The 24,965-nt window shown below is 46.2% G+C and overlaps 1 protein-coding gene across 1 annotated transcript in view; it reads left to right on the top strand.

Annotated features, from left to right (window-relative positions):
- Window positions 1-11,042: 11,042 nt before the first annotated feature.
- LOC122228572 (neuroblastoma breakpoint family member 6-like) overlaps window positions 11,043-24,965 on the top strand; it is a 31,935-nt gene continuing 18,012 nt past the window's right edge. The window contains 5 exon segments of the mRNA XM_042953680.1: window positions 11,043-11,477; window positions 12,638-12,724; window positions 12,726-12,887; window positions 18,850-19,060; window positions 21,342-21,438. Coding sequence (XP_042809614.1) covers window positions 11,421-11,477; window positions 12,638-12,724; window positions 12,726-12,887; window positions 18,850-19,060; window positions 21,342-21,438 — 614 coding nt within the window. The 5' untranslated portion in view covers window positions 11,043-11,420.

The following is a 24,965-nucleotide window of genomic DNA, read 5'->3' as shown; positions in this document are numbered from 1 at the left end:
TCTCTATGCCCCTCCCCCGCTCATGCTCTGTCTCTCTCACTCTCAAAATGAGTAAATGTTAAAGAAAATAAATTAAAAAAAAAATACCACCAGCCTTTGTCACAGAGCTACAACCAACAATGCTAAAATGTGTATGTAACCGCCAAAGCGCTTGAAGAGCTAACTCCATCCAGGAAAAGAAAAGCAAAACTGGGGGCATCACGATTCCAGATTCTGAGCTCTATTACAAAGCTGTGGTCATCAAGTCAAGGTGGTAGTGGCACAAACACACACACATAGACCAATGGCACAGAATAGAAAGCCCAGAAATGGACCCACAATGATATGGTCAACTCCTCTTCGACAAAGCAGGATGAATATCCAATGGAAAAAAGACAGTCTCTTCAACCAACGGTGTTGGGAAAACCGGACAGCAACATGCAGAAGAGCGAAGCTGGACCAATCTCTTGCTTGACACAGAAAGATAAATTCAAAATGGAAGAAAGACCTCAATGTAAGACAGGAAACCATCAGAACCCTAGAGGAGGACACAGGTAACAACCTGTTTGACATTGGCCAGAACAACTTCTTCCTGGACACGTCGCCAGAGGCAAGGCAAACAAAAGCAAAGATGAACTCCTGGCACTTCGTCAAGATAAAAAGCCTCTGCACAGTGAAGGACACGATCGATGAAACTAACAGGCAGCCTACGGAACGGAAGAAGAGGTTTGAAAATGGCGAATCCGATAAAGGGTTAGTATCCAAAATCCGTAAAGAACTTACCAAACTCAACACCCAAAAGCCAGAAAATCCAGTGAAGTATGGACAGAAGACGTGAACAGAAAGTATTCCAAAGCAGACATCCAGCTGGCTAACAGACACGTGAAAAGATGTTTAACATCACTCATCATCAGGGAAGTACAAATCAAAACCATGCTGAGATACCACCACACATCTGTCAGAATGGGTAACATTAACAACACAAGAAGCAACAGGTGTTGGTGAGGATGCAGAGAAAGGGGAACCCTCTGGCACTGCTGGTGGGAATGCAAACTGGTGCAGCCAGTCTGGAGAACAGTATGGAAGTTGCTCAGAAAGTTGACAGTGGAGGTACCCGATGATCCAGCAATGGCACTACTGGATATTTACCCAAAGGATACAAAAGTAGTGATTTGAAGGAGCACATGCACCCCGATGTTTATATATAGCCGCGTTATCAACAATAGCCAAACTATGGAGAGAGCCCAAATGTCCATGGATTGATGAATGGATAAGGAAGATGTGGTACATATATACAATCAAGTATTACTCAGCCCTCAGAAAGAATGAACTCTTGTCATTTGCAACACTGGGGATGGAACAAGAGTGTATTATTATGCTAAGTGAAGGAGGTCAGTCAAAGCAAAACAAACACCCTAGGATTTCACCGGTATGTGGACTTGAAGAAACAAAACAGATGAACTTTTTTGGGGGCGGGGGAGAGAGGGAAACAAATCATAAGAGACCCTTAGAGCTAGAGAACAAACTGAGGCTTGATGGAGGGAGGGGATGGGCTAGACAGGTGATGGGTACTAAGGAGGGCACTTGTTATCATGAGCACTGGGTGTTGTATGTAAGTGATGAATCACTGAATTCTACTCCTGAGACCCAGATTGCACTGTATGTTAACTACAAGAATTTAGATAAAAATCGGAAAAGGAAAAAACAAAACTAAAAGCAGAGGGAAAGATTTTGATAGAACTGAATCTCTAGATCCCTTTGAGGAGTGTGGCCATATTAACTACATTCAGTCTTATGATACGTGAATACTGGAGGGGTTTTCCCCTTAGGTCTTCTTTAATTTCTTACAACAATGGTTTATACCTTTCAGTGCACAAGTCTTGCTTCTCCTGGAATAAATGTATTCCTAAATAGTTTCTTGTTTTGGGTGCAATTGTAACTGGAATTGTTTTCTCCATTTTGTTTTCAGATTGTTCATTGCCAGTGCATAGAAGCACACCCGATCTTTGTATATGTTGTACCCTGCAGCTTTCCAGAATTAGTTCATTGACTCTGGTATTTGTGTGTGTGGATTATTTGAGAGTTTTCAACACATAGGACCATGTCATCAGCACATAGAGACACAAGACGACCCTTGAACCCGGCGGGGTTAAGGGTGCTGACTCCCAAGGTCAGAACTCTGTGTATACCTCCTGACTCCTCCCAAACTTAACTACTAACAGCCAGCTGTTTACTGGAAGCCTTAGCGATAACGTAGTCGACCCACCTATATTTTGCAAGTTATACGTATCATACACTGGATACTTCCAGTGAAGCAAGCTAGAGAAAAGAAAATGTTACTAAGCAAATTCTAAAGAAGACGGGGTGCCTGGGTGGCTCAGTCAGTTAAGTGTCAGACTCTTGATTTCGGCTCAGGTCATGGTTCATGAGTTTGAGCCCCGTGTCGGGCTCCACGCTGACAAGGGCCGCTGAGCCTGCTTGGGATTCTCTCTCTTCCTCTCCCTGCCCTTCCCCAGCTTGCGCTCTCTGTCTCTCTGTCTCTCTGTCAAAATAAGCAACTCAAACTTAAAAAGAACAAAAAAAAAAAAGATAAGCTGGAAAGGAGAACTTAACCAGAAAGTGATAAAAGTCAAAATGGAGATATTTAAGGCTACAACTGGGTCCTCTTTCAGTGATATGGAACACTTTTTCATATACTTATGAGTCATTTACTTGTCTTCTTTGACAAAATGTCTTCTCATGTCTTTTACTGACTTTAAAAACCCTGCTGTTTCTTTTTTTGGAGTTGGAAGAGTTCTTTGGCTCTTGTGAATACTATTCCTTCATTCCTACAGTTCAATCTGAGGCTGTTTTCTCCTGTCTGTGGCTTGTCTTTTCATTTCCTTATTGTTGTCTTTTGATGCAAAAGCGTTTTTTTTTTTTTTCCTTACACTGCTTTTTAATAAATGTTTATTTACTTTTGGGACAGGGAGAGAAAGCACACCCACAAGAGTGGGGGAATAGCAGAAAGAGAGGGAGACGGAAGATCCAAAGCAGGCTGTGCCCTGAGAGGGGAGAGCCGGACGAGGGGCTCGATCCCACCAGCTGGGAGATCATGACCTGAGCCACAGTCAGACACTTAACTGACTGAGCCACCCAGGCTCCCCACAAAAGGGTTCTTAATTTTAAGCAACTTCAGTTTCTTAATTTTTGTCCTTTACGTACTGTCCTTTTGCTGTGGTGTCTTAGAACTTTTTGCTTAATGCAAATTTATGACAATTTTCTCCAAAATTCCTCTTGAAATTTTATTTTATCTCTTTTATTTAGGGTTGTGATCCATTTTGCATTAACTGCTGTATACGGTGTTGCTGAGAGAAAATCTGTCTAAAGGCCTAATATTTAAGGGAAATCATGGTCGACTTCTTTCTAAGTCAGCATAATGGTGGATAAACTTTGTTCCAACCTGAAGGGTGATTTTTGGCCCGCCAGGCACACAGTGAGGAGAAGCATTTGTCATTAGTATTTCAATCAATGCTCTTACTCCCTGCATCTGTGATGTTAAAACTCGTGATTCCTGTGTGTCTATGTTGATCTATAATCTTTTTGAACTTTTTGTGTTGTCTCTCCCGATCGTATGGGGGCCCCCAAAATGGGGCGAGGATTGTGTGGAAGGGGCAGAGCGGGTGTGAGAAGGTTCACCTGAGCAGGACAAAGCGGATGGAAGTTGACTGAATACACTGCAGGGGACAGAGGGCAGGTCAGCACAGCAGAGACTGTCTGCAAGGAGGCAGTGGGGGGAAGGGGTAGGGCAAGAGGCACAGCCCCATGTGGGATTTTCCCTCTTTTGGTAACCTTGCCTGTAAGTGGCCCGTTGGTTAGTGAAGGCCTGTGGATATTTTGAGGCGGGTCCCTGCATTCAGCCAGGTGGTCACTGTGGGCCCTTCTGCCTTGATGAAGTTTCCACTGCTCAAGCCTGTTGCCTGAAAGTGGCCTCAGCATTTTTCAGGAATGGACTTGTGACCTTGATTTGTGGCTCTCTATGTAAAGCATAGGTAACCCTGTAAAAAGTGTTCATTCTCCGGAGCACTTTCTTCCCCCTGAGGATGGGGTTCCCCGGGCAGCTATCCTAATCCGGGTTTGAGTCAAACTCTGTCTTCTTCTTATATTAGAGTTCTTTCTGGTCATTTGGCATCGATAGTGTGATTTCAAGTAAAGTGCCACGGGAGGCTTTGTCCTGATAGCTGTAAGAGAATTTAGCGGTAAGTTATGTTTAAGAGTTCATCTCCAGGCCAGGAAACGGAGACTTCATACCTCTGCACCTGTCAGTGATGGGCTAAATGCCCTGGGGTGGGGGAGATGAGTGAGGTTTGGTGGCCGTACACCCCATGTACTTTCAATCTTGCAACACTGGGTAGCAAGCGGTCCTCCTCCAAGATGTCCCTAGAAACGAAAACACACCAAAAGCAGGAGAGGATTCCACACAAAGGATAAAGGGGGACCAGCAGGGACTCAGGAAACATATGCCTGAGGGATCAGAGCAGATGAAAGGCATTTCACAGACTTGTAAACATTTTTGCCAAAAAGAAAATAGTGGTGTGTGTGTGTGTGTGTGTGTGTGTGTGTGCGCGCGCGCGCGCGCGTGCGTGTTGTCTTGGAAATCATAAGGTGTTTAGATCAGGAACGTGTTGTTACTCCCCCTAAGGAAAGGATAGGGAAATTATCTTGGGCCTTGCAGATCAAGACCCATTCTGAACCCTGAGAGAATCCTAAATGTTGCCTGACATTCTCCAAGATCAGTGCAGAGTCCCTATACATTTAAGATTTGTTGAGGGGGCACATGGGTGGCTCAGTTGGTTGAGCATCTGACTTCGACTCAGGTCATGATCTCACAGTTCATGAGTTGGAGCCCCACATCAGGCTCGCTGCTGTCAGCTTGTCAGATCCTCTGTCCCCTTCTCTTTGCCCCTCCCCTGCTTGTGCTGTCTCCAAAGAATTAAAAAAACAGAAAGATTTGTTGTGTTTTGTATGTGCGGTCCGAGGTACAGTAGCAGACAAAAGTTGACACGCAGAGTACAGAAGTAGACCAAGAAACAGAATGTGACCTGGATATACCACATTACTTACCACCCTCACTAGTCTCACTGAACATGGGAGTGGGCATTGGAAATACCTGGTATTTAAGGCATGTTATGGGAAAACACTGAAGGTATGGGCTAACAGTTCAAATTATTATGTCCTTGGATTATATTCATTGGAAAGTGAGGACTCTGCTGAAAAGTTTTCTTGGCTCTGCAGGTGGAAAGGAGACACTAAGGGAGAATGAAATTATGCAACTCATTATAATTTGTTTAATGTTTATTGCTTTATTTAGAGAGAGCATGAGAGCAAGCAAGTGGGGGAAGGGCAGAGAGAGAGAGAGAGAGAGAGAGAGAGAGAGAGACAGGGAGAGAGAATCCTAAGCAGTCTCTGAGCTGTCAGCACAGAGCCTAATGTAGTGCTTGATCTCACGAACCATGAGATGATGACCTGAGCCAAGACCAAGAGTCCAATCCACTCAACCGACTGAGCCACCCAGGCGCTCCCAATCTAACTTTGATAAATATCTTTCACACTTCACATAGGTTTTCTGTCATTTTCTGTGATGCCATGGTCCCTTGCCGACGTCTAAACATATTTTCACCAAGAGGTTGATATCAAAATAAAATACAGGGGCACCTGGGTGGCTTAGTAGATTCAGTGTCCCACACTTCATTTGGGCTCAGGTCATGATCCCATGGTCATGGATTGAGCCCCATGTCAGGCTCCACATTGAGTGTGGAGTCTGCTTAAGATTCTCTCTCTCCCTCTGCCCCTCTCCCCTACCTGCAGGCGCTCTCTCTCTCTCTCTCTCTCTCTCTCTCTCAAAAGAAAAAAACAAATGCACACAAATATGAAACCCGTATGACTAAATTTGGCAGTACTTATTCATAATGGTACTTTAGGCTGGTTTATTACTACACGTAGCTAAATTATGGCTGACTCTGAAGGCAGCCCCATTCTAGCCGGGTGCACACTACTCCTTGGCCTCACCTCTAGGTTAAGCAGTACCTCTGAACTGGCACTGTCCCTGGGGGAAGGATGTTTGTCCAACAGGTAATAAAAGGAAATGGGACAGGGTAGTAAAAAGAAAACATGCTCCTAAGTGGGTTGATTCCACAGAGGACCATGTGCTTTCTCAGGATAATATACATATTATTGAACTATGAAATCTGGCACTGACTAATGAGCAATGCTAGGAGATATCACTGTACCTTTGCTCAGAGAAAGAAACTTGAATTCCTGCTGATGTATAAGCTGTGCCTAAAAACCCCACCTAGACACTTTCTTAAAAATGTTTATTTATTGAGTGGGGTGTTCAAATCCCCCACTAGTATCGTATTACTGTTTATTACTCCTTTTAGCTCTGTTAGTTTTTGCTTTGTATATTTAGGCACTTAGATATTGGAGGCATAAATATTTACAGTTGGCATACAAAATGTTTATTTATTTTGGTATAGAGAGAGGGGGGCAGAGAGAGAAGGAGAGAGAATCCCAAAAAGGCTCTGCACTGTCAGGGCGGGACCCAACACAGGGCTGGATCCCATGATCCATGAGATGACCTGAGCCAAAATCAAGAGCAAGAGGCCTAACCAGCTGAGCCACCCAGGAGCCCCTCCACCTAGACAATCGGGGACTAGAAGAGAAACTGTGTTCCTTTCACTTGTTATTATCTCCTTTGGTGAGGCAGGCCTGGAAAAAGAAACATGCCCCAGTCAAGTTTCCTTGTAAACATCTGGTGAGAAACCTGTTGACAAAGATACTAATGGTGGTTCCTATTGGGAGAGTTCTTCCCTATGGCATGCTGAGAGCAGGATGTATGGGGTGTGTGGAGAACTCTTCAGGGAATCAAACTGAGACTCTGGATTTGTGAGGCCTCGTTCCTTGCAACCTGTCACATCAGTTATGTACGTATCAGCACAGGAGATGGCCCTAAACAGCTTCATGCTATATAAGTGACGACCTCGTACACCAGACACCACACGTGGTCGACTCAGGCCAGAACACGTTCTAATGTGGGAAAAAGGTTCTCGCAGATAGTGTTACTGGCCTCACCCTTGCTGTGGCATTGCTTGTGCCTCCCAAGTTTATCCTCAAAACTGTGAGTAAAACTTCATAGGACGTAAAGCGTACCATCTTGGTGAGCTGACGATGCAGTGGCCTTTATGGCCAAACATGTTGGTAACATGGCTTTCATGACACGTGGGTAGAACTAACCAAGCAGACAAGAAGTCCAACAAAGCAATTGTATCTTGAAAACATACGGCCACTTTTGAATACCTACAGGACCATACATAGAAACCCAGCCTGTGTCGCCTGGGCACAACCTTGTATTCTTCACAATGTACATTCACGGTCTCTAGGATGCAGGCCTGCCCCTGTGCGCACACACACACACACACACACACACACATGCACGCGTGCACACATACACACGCGTCCGTCTGCCCACACTTGCAAGCAAATCAGGTAGCAGTCCTAGAGTATCAGGTCCTAGAGTCTGTGAGCAACAGAAGCCTAAACAGCAGCCACTGTCAAGCCTCATCCACAGGAGACAGGCCCCTTTACATGGGTTCCTTGGCTGCCACTCCCATGATGCTCCCCCACACCTCTCCCCGCCCATCCCACCCTCCTGGCCAATGGCCTGCTGGCCTACCAGGCAGGAAGTGATGTCATTACCCTCTAGGTTCAGGCCCAGTGTGGATTCTAAGGCCTCAGGCCTTGGATGCTCCCTGGTTATGAGACCGGTGTAGAAAAATAGCTCTTGAAAATGAAAACGTCAATAGAAGGAATAAGAACAACAACAAAAAGATTCGCCAAATATATGCCACGGATATATTCTAGAAGTCAGCAAAAACTTTAAGGAAACAAAATGAAGAAAGACCCAGAAGGTGTGTCTGGTAAGCACAGATACAAGGAGTGGGATGTCTGGGGGAAAAAGAGATGTCATGTGAGTCTCTCACTCGCCGGGGGCGGGGTGGGGGGAAGGAGTGGAGACCAGTACCCCACAGTGTCGTGGGAGGAGAAAGGAAGGGAAGGGCCAGGCACCCATGTGAAGGAGACCAGATGGAAGGAACCGGCCAAGTCCTCCATGTGCTTTACCGAGACCGCCAGGCGCCAAACCGAGTTCGGCTTTTGCTACACAACAGGGACAAATGCATTCCGAACAGCATACGTTTCAGTTGGATGGGGTGAGGACGTCTTGATATTGACTAATTACTGAAAGAAATGTAGCATCTCCTGAACGTGGCATGGGAGAGTCCTGCAACGTTGTAGCCAACAGAAGATTTTGTGATGCTCTGATGTCACATAGCTGTAGATATGGCAACATGGTTTTTGGGCTCGATGTCTTCTTTTTGTTTGTTTGTTTTGAATTTCATTTTTAGTAATCTCTACACCCAATCCAGGCTCGAGCTTACAACCCTGAGATCAAGAGTCACGGGCTTTACCAACGGAGCCAGCCAGGAGCCTCATGGGCTCAATATCTTCTGAGCTGATGGAGTTACACAAGGCAGAAGAGCCCAGAGTGGCAACTGGGGGCTAGAGAGGCCAGGGAGAGGATCAGCGCCTGCCTTTGGTTGGGTCAAGAGAGAGCTCATTCATCTGCAACTGAAGGCTTGGAGCTTCAAGCCCAGCTAGGAATACTGGGTTTTAAGTGATCCCAGGCCCTGGGAAGCTACACATGTGCTACACATTCTCTCTTAACTAGCTTCTTTCTTAACCTTATCCTTAATCTCTATTTTAAATCAGATGTGGAGAAAAACATCCTGCCTGAGCGCCTAAGTTTCATGTTAGTTACCAAGGGGGTTTGGTAGAGAGAGTCTTTTATTTTCTTTTAGTTTTCAAGATAAAAATCAGGTCTGGAGCCCCAGAGCCTGGGCATGTCCCAGACAATGTAACCTTTCTTCCTGAGGCTGGGTGTTTACAGCTGCTCATTCCTGGAAGGTCGGTGTTAATTCCTTTAAGCCAAATTGCCAGGAAGACACCTCTCACTAAAGAGGTTGGGATTTTTATTGCTTGCAGCCAGAAAGAACACACCCCAAGGTCTCACTAAGAGGATCTATGATAGGATTTGGGCTTTGGTTGGTTGATGTGGGTGGGGGCTGATGGAAGTAAGCAGGGTTTGTTCTATATTGAAGCCTATTAGCACTGGACATTCTATGCTTGTGGTAAAGAAGCGATAGCATTTCCTTATGAAAAGAAGATGTTTGGGACGTTGTAAATTTCACTGTGACCTTGCTGTTGTCTGGCCTGAACGATATTGTGAGGTAGCCTTGTTTGGTCTCATTTATCAAGGTTTCAAAGCAGTCTTATCTCAGGTTGGTATTCTGTATCTCAGATCCTCTCTTTCCAGCATGAGAACAACACAGTCAAGCCGGGAGTGCAGAGTTCAGGGCATTGGGGGCTGGCCTTGTTCTTTCTCCCTGGAAATCCCTAACATAGAGAACAAGAAAAGAGAGCACTCTGGCCTCAGAAGCTGTAGGTGCAACCCTGGTGACAAAAGTGTGACATTGACGAAGTCTCTTGAATCGTTCTGTGGCTCCATTTCTCCTTTCCAAATGGGTCAAAAGGAATTGTTCCTAGTGTTAACTTGATAGAGTAGGCAGCTGGACAGGAGCTGGAGGCAAGGGTGGTGGTAGAGAGTGGTTTTGTGGTTTCCCGCCTCCTGGGACTAGAAGAGCAGGGACACGGCACGTGCTCTCCTTTCTAGCTTGTGTCCTACAATGCCCGATGGCTTCATCATAAAATATTGACCCTGTGGTTTTGATCCCCTGGGAGGGGAAGATGACCATGACAGTTCCAGCAACAACCTTGTAGAGCCAAAAACTGCCCCTCCTGACCGATAGGACAAGCTCCTTAGATGATTGGAAACAACTTCAGTTGGAGACCACACCAGCTATGACCCATAACCTGTGCAAACAGAGGAAGAAAAGACACCCCTAACCCTGGTGCTGTTGCCCCTCCGGGCCTGCCTGCATTCCCATCTTGAGAATGTGCTGTCCTTCATCTACTGCCCTACTGTCCTTCCACGGGCTGGTAGCATACTTTTGCTTTTATTTTCATTTTATATTTTAAGTAGGCGCACCGCCAACGTGGGGCTTGAGCTTCCAGCCCCGAGATCAAGAGTCGCATGGTTTACCGACTGAGCCAGCCGGGTACCCCGTCACTGTGTTCATTCGGGCATGGATCCTCACGTCAGTCGTTCACGGGGAATCTAAGCACTGAGCTCTCCATTCACACAATGCAGAATCTCCCACTGGTAACATCTTCTGGTGCCGTGATTCAGATTGCTTAAGGTAAGATAGTCCTCGCCTTCCTGCTGCTAGAGGACTTCTGTCAGATGAATTTCTCAGATGCCTGCTCTCTCATTCTCCTTGCAGGTTGGCTACCCCTGTGTGCTGCATGATCTCACATTTTCTGATCCAATACTCTCGTGGTTCATGCTGATTTCTCTACCTTACAGTATACATTCTTCTCTTATTATACATGCGATAAACATGCTCCAAGAGATACTGAAATCATCCACTGAAGCACATGTGGCATGTGGTAAAGCTGGTTTTGGAATCTGGGCCTGCTTTTCTTAAGGCTGTGCTTTTATCGCTTCAGCACAGACCCTGGATACGGTTTGTTTGGAACTGTGGTTGGGACTAGAGATAGGTAAAGGCAGTTGTTCCTGAGAACTGTTATTTATCTGCTTGACAAGTATTTACTGAACGTTTTCCCTGGCAGGCTCTTAATGGAGGCGCTGCAGAGACGGGATGAACAGGGCAGGCAGAGCGCCCGCTGTCAGGAAGATGATTTTCCAGCCCAGGAGATCGGTGTCTTATAGATAACCACATCAATACATTTTAATTTCTGCTGTGATGAATTTTACTTAATTGTTGAGTTCCTTGGGCCCATTGTGCCAGCCAGGCTTGAAAATCAACTGAGTATAAACTACAGGGCTGTAGAAGTGTGACAAGGAAGTGTCCCAAGAAAGGTCCTTGTGACATTTTTGTTTTAACGGGGACGGGGGTGGGGTACAGATGTTTGATCAGTGTCCTCTGAAATTCAGATGTGGGTTCCTGGAGGGTGTGATAGGAGAGTCCAAGGGAAGCTTGCGGCCAAGGCACCTGTTGGTGTGTGTGCTGCCATCAAGCGATGAGGGAGTTTGGGAAAATCTCCTCATCTCTCTGGGCCTCAGTTTCCTTGTCTGTAAGATAAGGTTGTCATTCAACTTCTCCAAAGTCCCTTGCCGCTCCGTCTCTCTGAGAGCACGAGGGACTGAGGTGCCTGTTAAACGTGTCCTGAGGACTGTGGCTGAGACCTGACTTGGTCCCTTGTCTGTGTGTCTCCTGCAGGAGCCCGGCTGAGCCCACACTGGAAACAGAGGACCGAGGGAGCCGATGGAAGACAGAAAATCAGCAGGTGTGGAGCATGAGAATGACCCAGAGAAGGACAAGGTAATGGTGGAACGGTGGCTGCCCAAGGACCTGAGAATACGGGCAAGTGGAGCTCAGAACAATCTGGAGAAACTGAGGAACGCGTACAGTAGCATCCAACCCTGCAAGGAGCAGCCTGAGGCGAGCAGTGAGGACTGGGGGTGTAACGCACTCCACAGTGAACGGTGCACCGGCCAGGGAGCCCCACAGGACGGACGGGGGTTGGTTTGCACTGCCGGGAAGCACCGTTTCTAAGGGTAGGATGGTGTGACCATGAGGCTCTGCCCCAGTCCCTGAGCTTCGACATTGGAGCTGCCCTGACAGTGGATGGCCTCCAAGGAAGTGTGGGTTTGGAGGGATCAATGGTGTTTGGATCAGATTTGGAGATGTCCATTCTTACCTCAAATCGTTTTGCCCTAAGGCCAAGAGGGGCCAGGGCAGGGGACCCTTGCATTTGAAGTCATAATACTAATAATATTCTTCTGAATTTCTGGTCAGGAATGTGGAAGGCTTTACACATAATATCTGTTGACCAGTGATTTTCTTGACTATTGGTTGAGTGCTTCATTTTCCTGAGGCTGTGTTCAGAACTTGGAAATCAATACGATTTCCCGAGGAGGACAAAGCAGTGGGAGAACGATGCAAACACAATGTGGTAGCTCTCCTACACTGGGGTGTTGTGTTGTGACAGAGCAGAGGATTGGTGTGGGGGCCAGGCCCAGGACATCTCTTCCCCATGACAGAGTGAGCCATTGAGAGGAATCCCCGAGGAGAACCCCGTCTTCATCAGAGCTCACCACAGGGCAGTGTCCTGGGACATGGAGAGGGTAGGGCAGCTTCCTCTCTGAGGGAGGGGATTTGCTACCTCTTGGGAGAAAGCAGGGGACCCCTGACTGGACATTTGTGACTGGAATGGAGTTGAGATGGTCAGAGATTGGCAGCAACTTGTATTTGATCAGTGAAAGGAAGTCCCTGAGGGCCTCCTCAGTGCTTGGCTCAGTGCTAGGAACCCCGAATACAGTGGTGAATAACACATTCTCCCAACTGTCCTGGGGATCTCAGTGTGGTAAACAGGAAGTCATGAGAAGTGTAGTGCTGGTGGGTTCCTTGGAGGAAATGACCAAAGCTGCCTGGCTATGACCTCGGTGATTGTCCTGGTCTGCCTGTGTGTTTTCCAACAGCTGGGTGACCTGCCTTGGCCCAACAGCCCTGGAGCCTCAGCCAGATTTCAGCCTTTTAGGACACAACTGACACCCGGGATCCATGGTGGCTCCAACCAGTCAATACTGCCAAGGTCTTCAGAGGAAACGGCTGGCATCTGTGGCTACTACCCACTATGTCTTGGCCAGCTGGGGAAACGGAGGCAACTTCACTAAATCTCATAGGGTCATCCTCTCCATAATGACCAGTGATGATCTGTCTTCCTCTCTGGTAAGTTAAATGCTTTCTGGTCTTCCATATTCTCTCGCCACATAAAAACTAATATAAATATTGGCCCAATTTTAGAACAAGGACATGTACTTCACGTACAAAGGGAGTAGAGCAACTTCCAAGCTTCAGTGAGAACGTACAGAAACTCTTACAACTGAATAATAATAGGATACATCACTCCAAAATTGCGTAAAAGATGCGTATGGCCATTCTGGAATAGGCACTTGAGTCATCCACCATTCTTCTTTTTAAAATCACTTTGATAATTCAAGATCCTTTCCATTTCCATATGAAGTGTTGGATCAGCTTAGAAATGTTTACTAGCATGTCTGCTGGAATTTTGATTGGCCTTGTATCAGATCTGTAGATCAATTTGGGAAGAACTGACATGTAAACCATATTGAGGTCTTCCAATCCACAGCAAATTTTACCTCTCCATGTGTTTAGTTCATTAATCTCTCAAGGTAATGCTGTGTAGTGTTCAGTGTACTGTTCTGACACGTATTTTGTGTGATAAGACAGTGCAAGAAGAGAATTGGTCAAGAGTCTTTTAAGTTTATTTTTATCTATTCTGAGAGGGCTATAGAGAGCAAGCAGGCAAGGGTCAGAGAGAGAGGGAGACAGAATCCCAAGCAGGCTCCACACAGTGAGCACAAACCCTGAAGTGGGGCTCGATCTCAGGAACTGTGGGAGCATGACCAGAACCAAAATCACCAGTCGGACACTTAACCAGCTGAGCCACCCAGGCGCTCCTGGTCAAAAGTCTCGAAGAAGAAATACCTCACAAAACAAGATATACACATGGCCAAAAAGCACTTGAAAAGATGCTCCGCTGGAAACCACTTAAAGGCATAAAGTTGAAGAAAAATGAAAATGGCTTCACTGATGTTTCCCCAGGTTCGATTTTAAACTAAGTAACCTTTTTCTTGTCTTCTGCAAAGCTCCCCTCCTCCCTTCTTAGCCTTCTGTATCAGGAAGCAGGTACACCCCAGGACATGAGGAAGGAGGGTAGCGGCATGTACACAGTTGCTGTCGCTACTGGCCACACCTTGATTTTCCCGATAAGACCCCCAACCCCTTCCTCCAGGGGCAGGAGCTGGCAGTTTTTGAAGGCCTTAGCCTGCTGTCATCCTTTTTGCCTGGGAAAGCAAGAAAGCTGTTAGTGTTCCTCCTTATCTCAGACTCTGTCTTTGTGGTATATTTTGGCTCCAAAGCACGGAGGTCAGTTTTCCAGAACACACTCAGTCATCAGGAGGAACACAAGTTAATGCTACCATGAGTTAGCATTACACGTCCATTGCCATGGGCTAAAATGAAGAAGACCGGAAATATATGTGGTGAGGATGTGAAGTCACTAGAAGTTTCCAACACTTGTGGGAATGAAAACTGGTCCAGTCATGTAGAGAGGCTGAACCATAGTTAAACATTGACCACTCACATGAACAGCCATTTCACTTCTAAGTATTTACACACCGATCTGTACATGAATACTCCCCATCGCTTTCTTCACAGTGGCTAAACCCTGGAGACCACACAGAGGCCACTAGTAGGTGACTGTATAAATCGACAGGATGTAGCCGTTCGGAGGAATACTACTTAGCGATAAAAAAGCACGAACTGGCGATACGTGCAGTAATATGGATGGATTTCAGAATCCTTATGCTGCACCAAGGAATGTAGGCACCAAAGCGTTCCACCTACCTAGAGTTGTTAAAAAAGGCAAACCCACCTGTAGGGTCAGTGGGTGCCTGGGGCTGAGGCGGAGACAGTGATGGACTGCAAAGGGCCACAAGGGAAGTTGTGAGCTGGAAGAAATGCCGTGTCTTGATGGTAGCTGGAGTTTGATTTTGCTGTGCATTTAATTGTACGCCTTATTTACTTTTTTAATGTTTATTTATTTATTCTGAGATTGAGCAGGGAAGGGGGAGAGAGAGAGGGAGAGCAAGACAATCCCAAGCAGGTTCCACACTGTCAGCACAGCACCCGATGTGTGGGCTTGAATCACTAGCCGTGAGATCATGGCCTGAGACAAAGTCCAGAGAGTCAGATGCTTAACTAACTGGGCCACCCATACCCCGCATGGTACACTTTAAAAATGCCGTCTAACGTACCCAAAGTATCCCCCGGTAGCATTCGTGTGATAATCTAGTGTATTTCTCCATACCAACCGTGAGCATTTAGAAAATGAAATTTAAAAACAAAATAAAATTAAACTCAATAAACACAATAGAGATTCACATCCACACAATCATTAAATGCATAAGAACACATATAAGGAAGACTCCAGACAACTATTGCTGACAGAAATTAAAGGAGATCTAGATACATATAAAAGTGTATACAGCACCTTCATAGATGAGAAGATCCAATCTTGTTGGAATACCAAATCAATATTACCCTGATTCCTATTGGAGTAGGCATTTTGGGGGGAAGTTACCAACTAATTCTAAAATGTATGTGGAAGGGTGCCTGGATGGCTTGGTCAGGTCCGCGTCCGGCACTGGATTCTGGCTCAGGTCATGATCTCACACTTCACGGGTTTGAGCCCCGGGGGCATTGGGCTCCATCCTGACAGTGTGGAGCCTGCCTGGGAATCTCTCTCCCTCCCCCTCCCCTACTCACTTTCTCTATCAACATAAAGAACTTAGAAAAAAAGTATAAAAACCTGGATTTCATAAAGTATTAAATCCTTCGTTGATCATAAATCACTATTTAAAAAGTGAAAAGACACACCCTCTCCCTCTCTGTCTGCCCCTCCCCCTCTCAAAATATGTAAAATTTAAAAAGTCATCATAAAATACACAGTGAAAACACAATCCACAGTCCAGGAATAATTCCTTGCAATACCTCATATATGGCAACGACCTTATCCAAAATACAGAAGGAACTTACACACATCACAAAGAAAATTACAGAGAACCGAGCTTATTGATGAGGAAAAGATCTCAAAAGGAGCTTCATAAAAGAAGATACCCAAATGACCAAGAGCATTCGAAAACTAAACCGAGCACTAACAGCTAGCAGAATGGCTAAAATCAAAAGGACCAAGAATACCAGGTATGTGGGAATGTAGAGAAACTGGGACTGCCTATCTTTGGGCGGAAATCTAGGAGACAAAGCCTTTGCAAAAGTCTGTGTCAGTTTCTCTGCTTTCCCCAAGCATTTTATTCCTAGGATGTGTACCTGGGAGGAACCAGTGGGTGTCTGCACAAACACAGTTTGTACATGATTATTTGTCCTTACTCTGTGTGTGATAACCAAAACTAGATCTGTCCAGCAGGAACACGGATAGTCAAATTGTGCTATAATCCCCAAGCAGAGTATTTCTCGGCAGCATCAGCACCAATGGCTGACACACAGCTAATCAGGACGAGATCTCAAAACCAGACACCGAGTGAGAGAACACAGAACATAGGAGAACATACGACATCATTGCAGTTATATGAAGTGTAAGAACAAGCAAAAGTCGTCTAGGGTGAGAATTCAGAGTGTGTTTGTGTTTGGAAATGGGTATTGACTGGCAAGGAGCAGAAGAGAACTTTGCGCCACGGACGAAAGTGTTCTATATCTCGATCTGGGTGGTGACAGGATGCATACGTACGTTAAATTCATTGAGCTGTGTGCTTGCGGTTTGTGCGTTTTGCTCTAGGTCAATTCGACCCCAATAAAGAACTGTTAGAATTGAAAAAGAGAGAGATGACCGAGCCGAAAAGAGAATAACAAATGACAGGAAATCGGTAACAAATATTGAACATGAACATCACAATAAGAATGTCTTGAGGAGAAACCCAAAGCGATTCAACAGAACAAACACTAAAAAGTATAATTTCATGAAAAACAGGAGAGTGAGAATGACAAGTTCAAATAAGATTAGAATGGCATGTTGCCGCCTTAGGAAAGTCACTCTAGAGCAATAAACACTGAGACGTATTCCAGCAAAAGTACTGTCAGTCGCTTTGATGTGGGGTACAAGGTTGGCTTTCGAGGCCATCCAAGATTCCTTTGGCTCTTTGGGGTCTTTTCTGGTTGCATACAAAGTTGAGGATTGCTAGTTGTAGCTCTGTGGAAAAGGTTGGTGGTATTTTGATAGGGATTGCAGTCAGTGTGTGGATTGCTTTTGTTAGTATCAACATTTTAACGATATCTGTTCTTCTAATCCATGAGCACGGGAAGTTTTTCCATTTCTTTCTGCCCTCTTCAGTGCCTTTCGTAAGGGTTCTCTAGTTTTCAGAGTGCAGATCTTTTACGTCTTTGGTTGGGTTCATTCCTAAGTATCTTACGGTTTTAGGTGCAATTGTACATGGTTTCAACTCCTCGATTTTTCTTTGTGGTGCTTCATTATTGATGTGTGGGAACGCAAGAGATTTCTGTATGTTGATTTTGTGTCCTGGGACTTTACTGAATTTGTGTATCAGTTCTAGCAATGACGTGGATGGAGCGAGAGTGTATTATGCTAAGTGAAGTCAGTCAGCCAGAGAAGGACACGTATCATATGATTTCACTCATCTGTGGAATTTAAGAAACCCAATAGATGAACGATGGGCGGTTGGTAAAGAGAGAGGCAAACCATGAAACAGACTCTTAAGTAATAGAGAGCAAACAGAGGGTTTGTTAACCTCCGTTCTATTAAATATGAAGGTAGGCCAAATGAACGTAATCAAATAGCATCAAGTTTATAGATGTTTCCAAAGTAGGTGGTCACTACATGTATTCAAGGACATACGTATAAATTAACATTTTGACAGTTCGAAAGAGATCTTGTGAGAGACACATGAAATCCGTAAGTGACAAGCATGAAATATGGTTGTTTAGTGACATTATAAAAACAACAAAAAAACAACTCACACGTAGAGAAGGAGTCGAGGATATAGGGATATCCAACATCAGTTTAATGGAAAGCCAAAATGGTGCCCCAAGAGGGGATAAGAAAGCCTCATAACACAGGAAAACAGCCAGAAGAACAGTGAGAGTTGGGACAAAACATTTTTCTCAAGTAAATATTTATTCACTTAGTATTATACTCTGCCTCCTGTCTTACACTTTTTAACGGATAGAGGACAAACTAGAGAGACCCAGAGAAGAACATCATGACAGTCTAAGACTTTGGAATGTTTCACTCACTGGAAAAGCCTGAAGGTCTGTTTGACCTTAAAGAGAAGTGGGGTGGCTTGATGACAGCCCTTTAGTAAAACTTGGGAAACTATTTCTGCCTTGATGTTTTTATGCACACACAAGAATGAACAGTGAGAACGATGCTGAGATGTGTTTGGAAAGAGATGGGGTCTGTGGCACCTGGATGGCTCATTGGGTTGAGTGTCTGATTCTTGATTTTGGCTCAGGTCCTGATCTCACGGTTCATGAGATCAAGGCTCCCGTACGGTACTGTGCAGATAGCACAGAGTCTGCTTGGGATTCTCTCTCTCTCCCACTCCCTCCACCCCATCCCGCTCACGTGCTCGTGCTTTCTCTCAAAATAAATAAATAAACTTAAAACAGAGACAGACAGAGAGAGATATGGGATCTGTGGTATTAGCACAAGGGTAGACAACTACTGAGAGTGGCCGCTGAGGGGTGGTCCCCATCAGTGGTGACCTTCAGGGGAGACTAGGCAGCCTTGGGTATCTGCGTAGCCTTGGCACCTGGAAGGCAATGGCTCCCAAGGTTCCATGACATCCCCGCGTTCCAATTCTGTTATTGCAACTGCAGACCGTCACCTGGCGTGCCAGGTGCTCGGTCTGTCATTCCGGTTGGAGTCTGAGCTACAGGCAGTGCCTCGGGCTCTCGACTCTGGCATCTCGAACCTTCTTTTTGGAGCTGCTGACTCTCCAGTGCTGTGGGGTGTTGTTCAAGTTGTTCCCGATAGTAAGTAAAGAATTGCTGTATCCTCGCCCCTCAGTCCTGATTGAACCTACTTGATTTCACTTGTTTTTAACCCGTCATGTGTTTGGTTTCTTCTCCCCAGTCCCCAGCTCTACCTCTTCTGCCACATGTCACCATGGCAGCACCTCTTGACCCGGTGTCTGATCCAGGGACAGAAATGAGCCTCCTGGAACTCAACCAGGAGCTTCAATCCAAGCTGGAAGCAAGCCAGCAGGACTTCCGAGACCTCAGAGAGAAATTCCTTGTATCCGAAGCTACTGCCTACTCCCTGGCCAACCAGCTGCAGAAATATAGTAAGTCCTACAAGGTCAGGGTCACCAAAGTGATGACTGTCTGTATTCCTGGAGACGGGAATTGGCTTTGTGTGGAGAGAAAACGAAAGCCCTCTCCGGACTTTGTCTTCTCTATTTCCATCGTCACGATCAATTCCATTGTGACCACAATCCAGGAAAAGTAGCAGTGGGTATTTCTTAATGTATGTTTGTTGGTTTTGAGAGAGACAGTGTTAGTCGGGGTGGAGCAGAGAGAGAGGGAGATAGAGGATGCCAAGCAGGCTCGGTGCTGTCAGCACAGAGGCTGACGTGGGGCTCGATCTCAGGAATGTGAGATCATGATCTGAGCCGAAATCAAGAGTTGGAAGCTTAACAGACTAAAGCTCCCGGAGGACCCAGTGGAAGTGGGTGTCTTACCCTCATTTTGCCGAGGATGGGAAGAATGGGGAAAACGAGACTAGCAGTTTCTCCAGGTTGGTTTGCAGTGCTGTACAGTGTGGGGTTACAGTTAACTTTCTAGTGATTGATTCCTGACGCAGACCCAGAAATGCCTGGTCCTCTCAGGGTCCTGTGTGTGTGTGTGTGTGTGTGTGTCACATCCTGCATCACTGTTGGCCTTCGTGTCTCGGACTAATGAACTCCATCACGTCCCACTTCTCTGAGGTTCCAATGGCAAAGCAGCGAGCTGTTTCACTGGGGAAACTTGCTGATGGTGCACACGGGGCGCGGGTGGGGACCAGGGGACACGGCCAGCTTGCAAGGAGCTGGAAGATGGGTCTGCTTTCCCTGAAACTGCGGTATCCATGAGCGATGCCATGCAGACAGTGACTCCCCTGATGAGAGGGAAGCCGTGCTTCGTGGGCACAGGCTCTGCTTCCTGAGTCCTCGGTAGCCATTGGCACCCTGTGGCGAGGTAGAGGGCATTTCAAGGCCCATCAGACAATCTGTGCTCCCTCCTGTGTCTCTCCCTGAGCTGGGGAACCTTCAAGGATGCAGGACGGCCAGCAGGGCAGGCCTGGGCCAGGAGTCAAGCGGCCCGGTGAGAATGAGGGTGAGCGGGGGAGACCACAGCCCCGGTGACCGCCCAAGCCAGTGTGTGGAGCTGGCCCTCCCCCACGGTCAGCCTGGAATGGGGAGGCCAGCTGCCTGTTCATTCAGAGGGGGCTGCCATGGCGGGAGGAATCCTGAGTTAGGGGCATGTGTGCAGCGGGGCGATGGGAAGGAATCCTGACGACTCTGAGCCCGAACTGTTGCCGTTTCCTTACCAAGAGTTTTCCATAAAACAAGGGGAGGTGGGATTACAAATGACTGATGGGGAGAAAAGTAATGTTGGAAGCGGCTCTTTAGCAAGGTGAAGAGATGATGAGCTTTGGGGTAAGGACAAGCAAAGTTTTCTTTGCATCTTTCCTGATAACCGTGACACAAGTGCGGGAAACCACTTGTGAAGACGACGAAGGAAGGCATCACCCAGGAGCTTGGGGTGGAGGGAACACAGTCTGGCTCTGGGCCAGTCTTCCTGTGCTCCCCGCCATGCTGCCCTGCCCCGATTTCTGTGCCTCACATTCCTCCTCTGTGATCCTGCTGCTGTCATAGTACCTGCTGCTTTGAGTGGAGGGGACGGGCAGTGAGAGAGGGACACGGGATCCGAGAAGTGGGCTCTGCGCTGAGAGCAGTGAGCCTGCTGCGGGGGCTTGCACTCACGAACCACGAGGTCATGACCCGAGCCCAAGGCGAAGCTCGCCAGACTGAGCCACTCAGGCGCCCCCCCCCCCCCCCCCCCCCCCCCCGTCTGCTGCTTCTGATACCACAAGCTTTGTTAGTGTTTGGCCGTATCGCTTTCAGGTCCTTCTGGTTTTACGCATTATAGTGCACACAAGAGTATACGGGTGAACTTTTTGCCTTTGAGATATGTGCTCATTATCCAACTCAAGGGAACCATGAGTCAGTCCTGTGGTCCTAAGGGCCTCACTTCATGTCCCTGCTTAGTGTCCTACCTAAGAGGCTGCCAGCTCAGGTGAGTGGCCATGATCAGGGTGAGTGTCAGGGGATGTGGATTCTGATTCTGCCAAATCCCAGTCATTCACCTTGTCTAGTTCCTGTCCACGCCTTGGAGCTGCTCTTCCCTCAGCTCTAAAACAGGGAGGTATCAAATACCGTGTAGCTGGGGGGCTGAGGAATGAGATGCGCAGAGCCCGATGCTGGGGTTACATTGTCCTGGGGTACACCCCGCCCCCCTCCCTGGAGGCAGCGAGCACAGCGGCACGTGTAGCTTGTCCACTGAGGCCGGTGTCTGTGTTCTCAGAGTGTGAAGAGTTGAAAGACATCATCGAATCCGTGCTGGGGGAGACGCTGCAGCGTAAGCAGGGGAAGTTGGCAGAGACCTTGACCGAGAAGCTCAGGTAAGGAGGGCTCCGTGGCTGGTGGGAGGCCGTAGGCATCTCTGACTCTTGTCAGCGACAGGTCTGGGCCAGGAGAAGGGCAGAAACTTGCCTGGCACACAGGTGCACGCACACATCTGTCAAACAGTGAAGACAGCAGTATCTGGTGTATTGCGGACTCCAATTATTCGGGGCCTCGCTCAATGTTTGTATTTTTTTTTTTTTAATTTATTTAAATCCAAATGAGTTCGCATATAGTGTATAAATGGTTTCCGCAGGAGATTTTAGGGTATCATCTCTTACAAATGACACCCGGTGCTCATCCCGAAAACTGCCCCCCTAATGCCCATCACCCATTTAGCCCATCTCCCACCCAAAACCCCTCCAGCAAGTCTCAGGTTATTCTTTGCATTTAAATGTCTCTCTCTAATGGTTTGCTTCTGTCTCTGTTTTTATCTTAATTTTCCTTCCTTTCCCCTGGTGCATCTGGTTTGTGTCTTAAATTCCACATATGAGTGAAATCATGTGATCTTTATCTTTCTCTGATTGACTTATTCGGCTTAGCATAATACACTCTAGTTCCATCCACAGTGTTGCAAAGGGCAGATCCATTCTTTTTCATCACCAAGTAATGTTCCGTTGTATCAATTTATGTACCATGTCTTCTCAATCCATTCATCCGTCGATGGACATCTGGGCTCTTTCCATCCTTTGGCTATTGTTGATAACAGTACTATAACATTGGGGTGCAGGTGCCCCTTCGAATCAGCATTTTTGAGTCCTTTGGATAACTACCTAGTAGTGCCATTGCCGGATTGTAGGGTAGCTCTTCTCTAAATTTCTTGAGGAACTTCCGCACTGTTTTCCAGAGTGGCTGCACCAGTTTGCATTTCTACCAGCAAAAGTGCCAAAGTGGTCCCCTTTCTCCACATCCTCACCATCTGTTATTCATTTTAGCCATTCTGACAGATAGGAGTGGTATCTCATTGTGGTTTTACTTTCCTTTTCCCTGATGATGAATGATGTTGAGCAAGTTTTCGTGTGTCTGTTACCATCTGGATGTCTTCTTTGGAGAAGTGTCTGTTTCTGTCTTTTGCCCAATTCTTTACGGGATCATTTGCTTCTTGGGTGTTGAGTTTTGAGTTTGATCAAGGTTGTTTTATACATATTGAATACTGACTCTTTATCCGATATGTTGTTTGTAAATATTTTCTCCCATTGCTTCGATTGCCTTTGAGTTTGTTGTTTGTTGAAGCTTTTCATCTTGATGAGATCCCAGTGGTTCATGTTTGCCTCAGGAGACATGTGTAGTAAGAAGTTGCTGCGGCCAAGGTCAAAGAGGTTGCCACCTGTCTTCTCCTGCAGGATTTTGATGGTTTCCTGTCCTACATTTAAGTCTTTCATCCATTTTGAGTTTATTTTTGTGTACGGTGTAAGAACGTTCTCCAGGTTCATTCTTCCACACGTCTCTGTCCAGTTTTTCCAACCCCATTTGCCGAAGAGACCGTCTTTTTTCCATTGAATAATCTTTCATGTGTTGTTGAAGCTTATTTGGCCATAGATTTGTGGGTCCATTTCTGAGTTCTCTCTTCTGTCCCCTGGTTCTGTGTGTCTGTATTTGTGCTGATACCATACTGTCTTGATGATTACAGCTTTATAATATGACTTGAAGTCCAGAAATGTAAGGATTACTTGTTCTAGCTCTGTGAAGAATGCTGGTGTTCTTTTGATAGGAATTGCATTGACTCTGTAGATTGCTTTGGGTAGTATTCAGATTAAAAACATTTTTTTTTTTTTTTTTTTTAGTATTTCTTTTATCTTGGGAGACAGAGAGACAGAGTGCAAACAGGGGAGGGACAGAGAGAGAGAGAGAGATCCAGAATTTGAAGCAGGCTCCAGGCTCTGAGCGGTCAGCACAGAGCCCGACGTGGGGCTCGAACCCACGACGCGCGGGACCATGACCTGGGCTGAAGTCATATGCTTAACCGACTGAGCCTCCCAGGCGCCCCAGTGATGACATTTTAACAATATTTGTTCCTCAGATCCAGGAGCATGGATTGTTTTTCCATTTTTGTGTGTGTGTCTTCAATTTCTTTCATAAGTTTTCTACAGTTTACAGCTTTTTATAGTTACAGCAAATCTTTTACCTCTTTGGTAGGTTCATTCCCATGTATTTTGTGGTTTTCAGTACCCTAGTCAATGGGATCAGTTCCTTGATTTCTCTTTCTGCTGCTTCATTATCGGTATACAGAAATGCAAGCAATTTCTGTACGTTGACCATATTCCAGTGAATTTGCTGAATCCATGCATCAGTTCTAGCAGTGTTTTGGGGAGTCTTTCCGGTTTTCCATGTGGAGTATCATGTTGTCTACAAAGAGTGAAAGTTTGACTTGTTCCTTGCTGATTTGGATGCCTTTTATTTCTTTTGCTGTCTGGTTGCTGAGGCTAGGACTTCCAACGCTATGTTCAACAAGAGCGGTGAGAGTGGACCTTCTGTCGTGTTCCTGACCTTAGGGACCTCAGTTTTTCCCCACTGAGGTGATATTAGCTGTGGGTCTTTTGTAATCGGTATATATGATCTTGAGGTATGTTCCTTCTATCCCTACTTTCTTGAGGGTTTTCTCAAGAAAGGATGCTGGATTTTGTCAAAAACTTTTCCTGCATCTATTGAGAGGATCATGTGGTTCTTATCCATTCTTTTATTCATGTGCTGTATCAGGTTGGTTGATGCGCAGATATTAACACAAACCTTGCGGCCCAGGAATAAATCCCCCCCTGATTGTGGTGAATAATTCTTTGTTGTTTTTTTGTGTTTTAATTTTCTCTTTATGTTTGAGAGGCAGAGGGAGACAGAGCGCAGGTGGGGGAGGGGCAGAGAGAGAGGGAGACCCAGAATCCGAAGCAGGCTCCAGGCTCTGGACTGTCTGCACAGAGCCCGATGGGGGCCCAAACTCACGAACCTTGAGATCATGACCTGAGCTGAAGTTGGACGCTCAACCGACTGAGCCACCCAGGCACCCCGTGAATAATTCTTTTAATGTATTGTTGGGTATGGGTGGCTAGTATCTTGTGGAGAATTTTCGCATCCGTGTTCATCAGGGAGATTGGTCTGCAAGTCTCCTTTTTAGTGGGGATTTGGATGGTTTTGGGGTCAAGTTAATGCTGGCCTTGTAGGATGAGTTTGGAAGTTTTCCCCCCATTTCTATTTCAAACAGCTTCAGGAGAATAGGTACGGACCCTTCTTTAATGTCAGGTGCAATTCCCCTGGGGAACCATCTGGCCCTGGACTCTTGTTTGTTGGGTGTTTTTTTATTGCTGATTCAATTTCTCAACTTGTTATGTATCTGTTCAAATTTTCTATTTCTTCCTATTGCAGTTTGGGGAGTTTATATGTTTCTAGGGATTTGTCCTTTTCTTCCAGATTTGGGCCATTTGTTGGCATATAATTGCTCATAATAATGTCTTCTTTTTTGTGTGTATTTCTGCAGTGTTGGTTGTGGTCGCTTCACTTTCACTCCTGAGTTTATTTATTTGGGCCCTTTCCTTTT

Source organism: Panthera leo, chromosome C1, assembly GCF_018350215.1.
Source record: "Panthera leo isolate Ple1 chromosome C1, P.leo_Ple1_pat1.1, whole genome shotgun sequence".
Taxonomy (NCBI): Eukaryota; Metazoa; Chordata; class Mammalia; order Carnivora; family Felidae; genus Panthera; species Panthera leo.
This window is presented reverse-complemented; position numbering and strand designations above follow the sequence as displayed.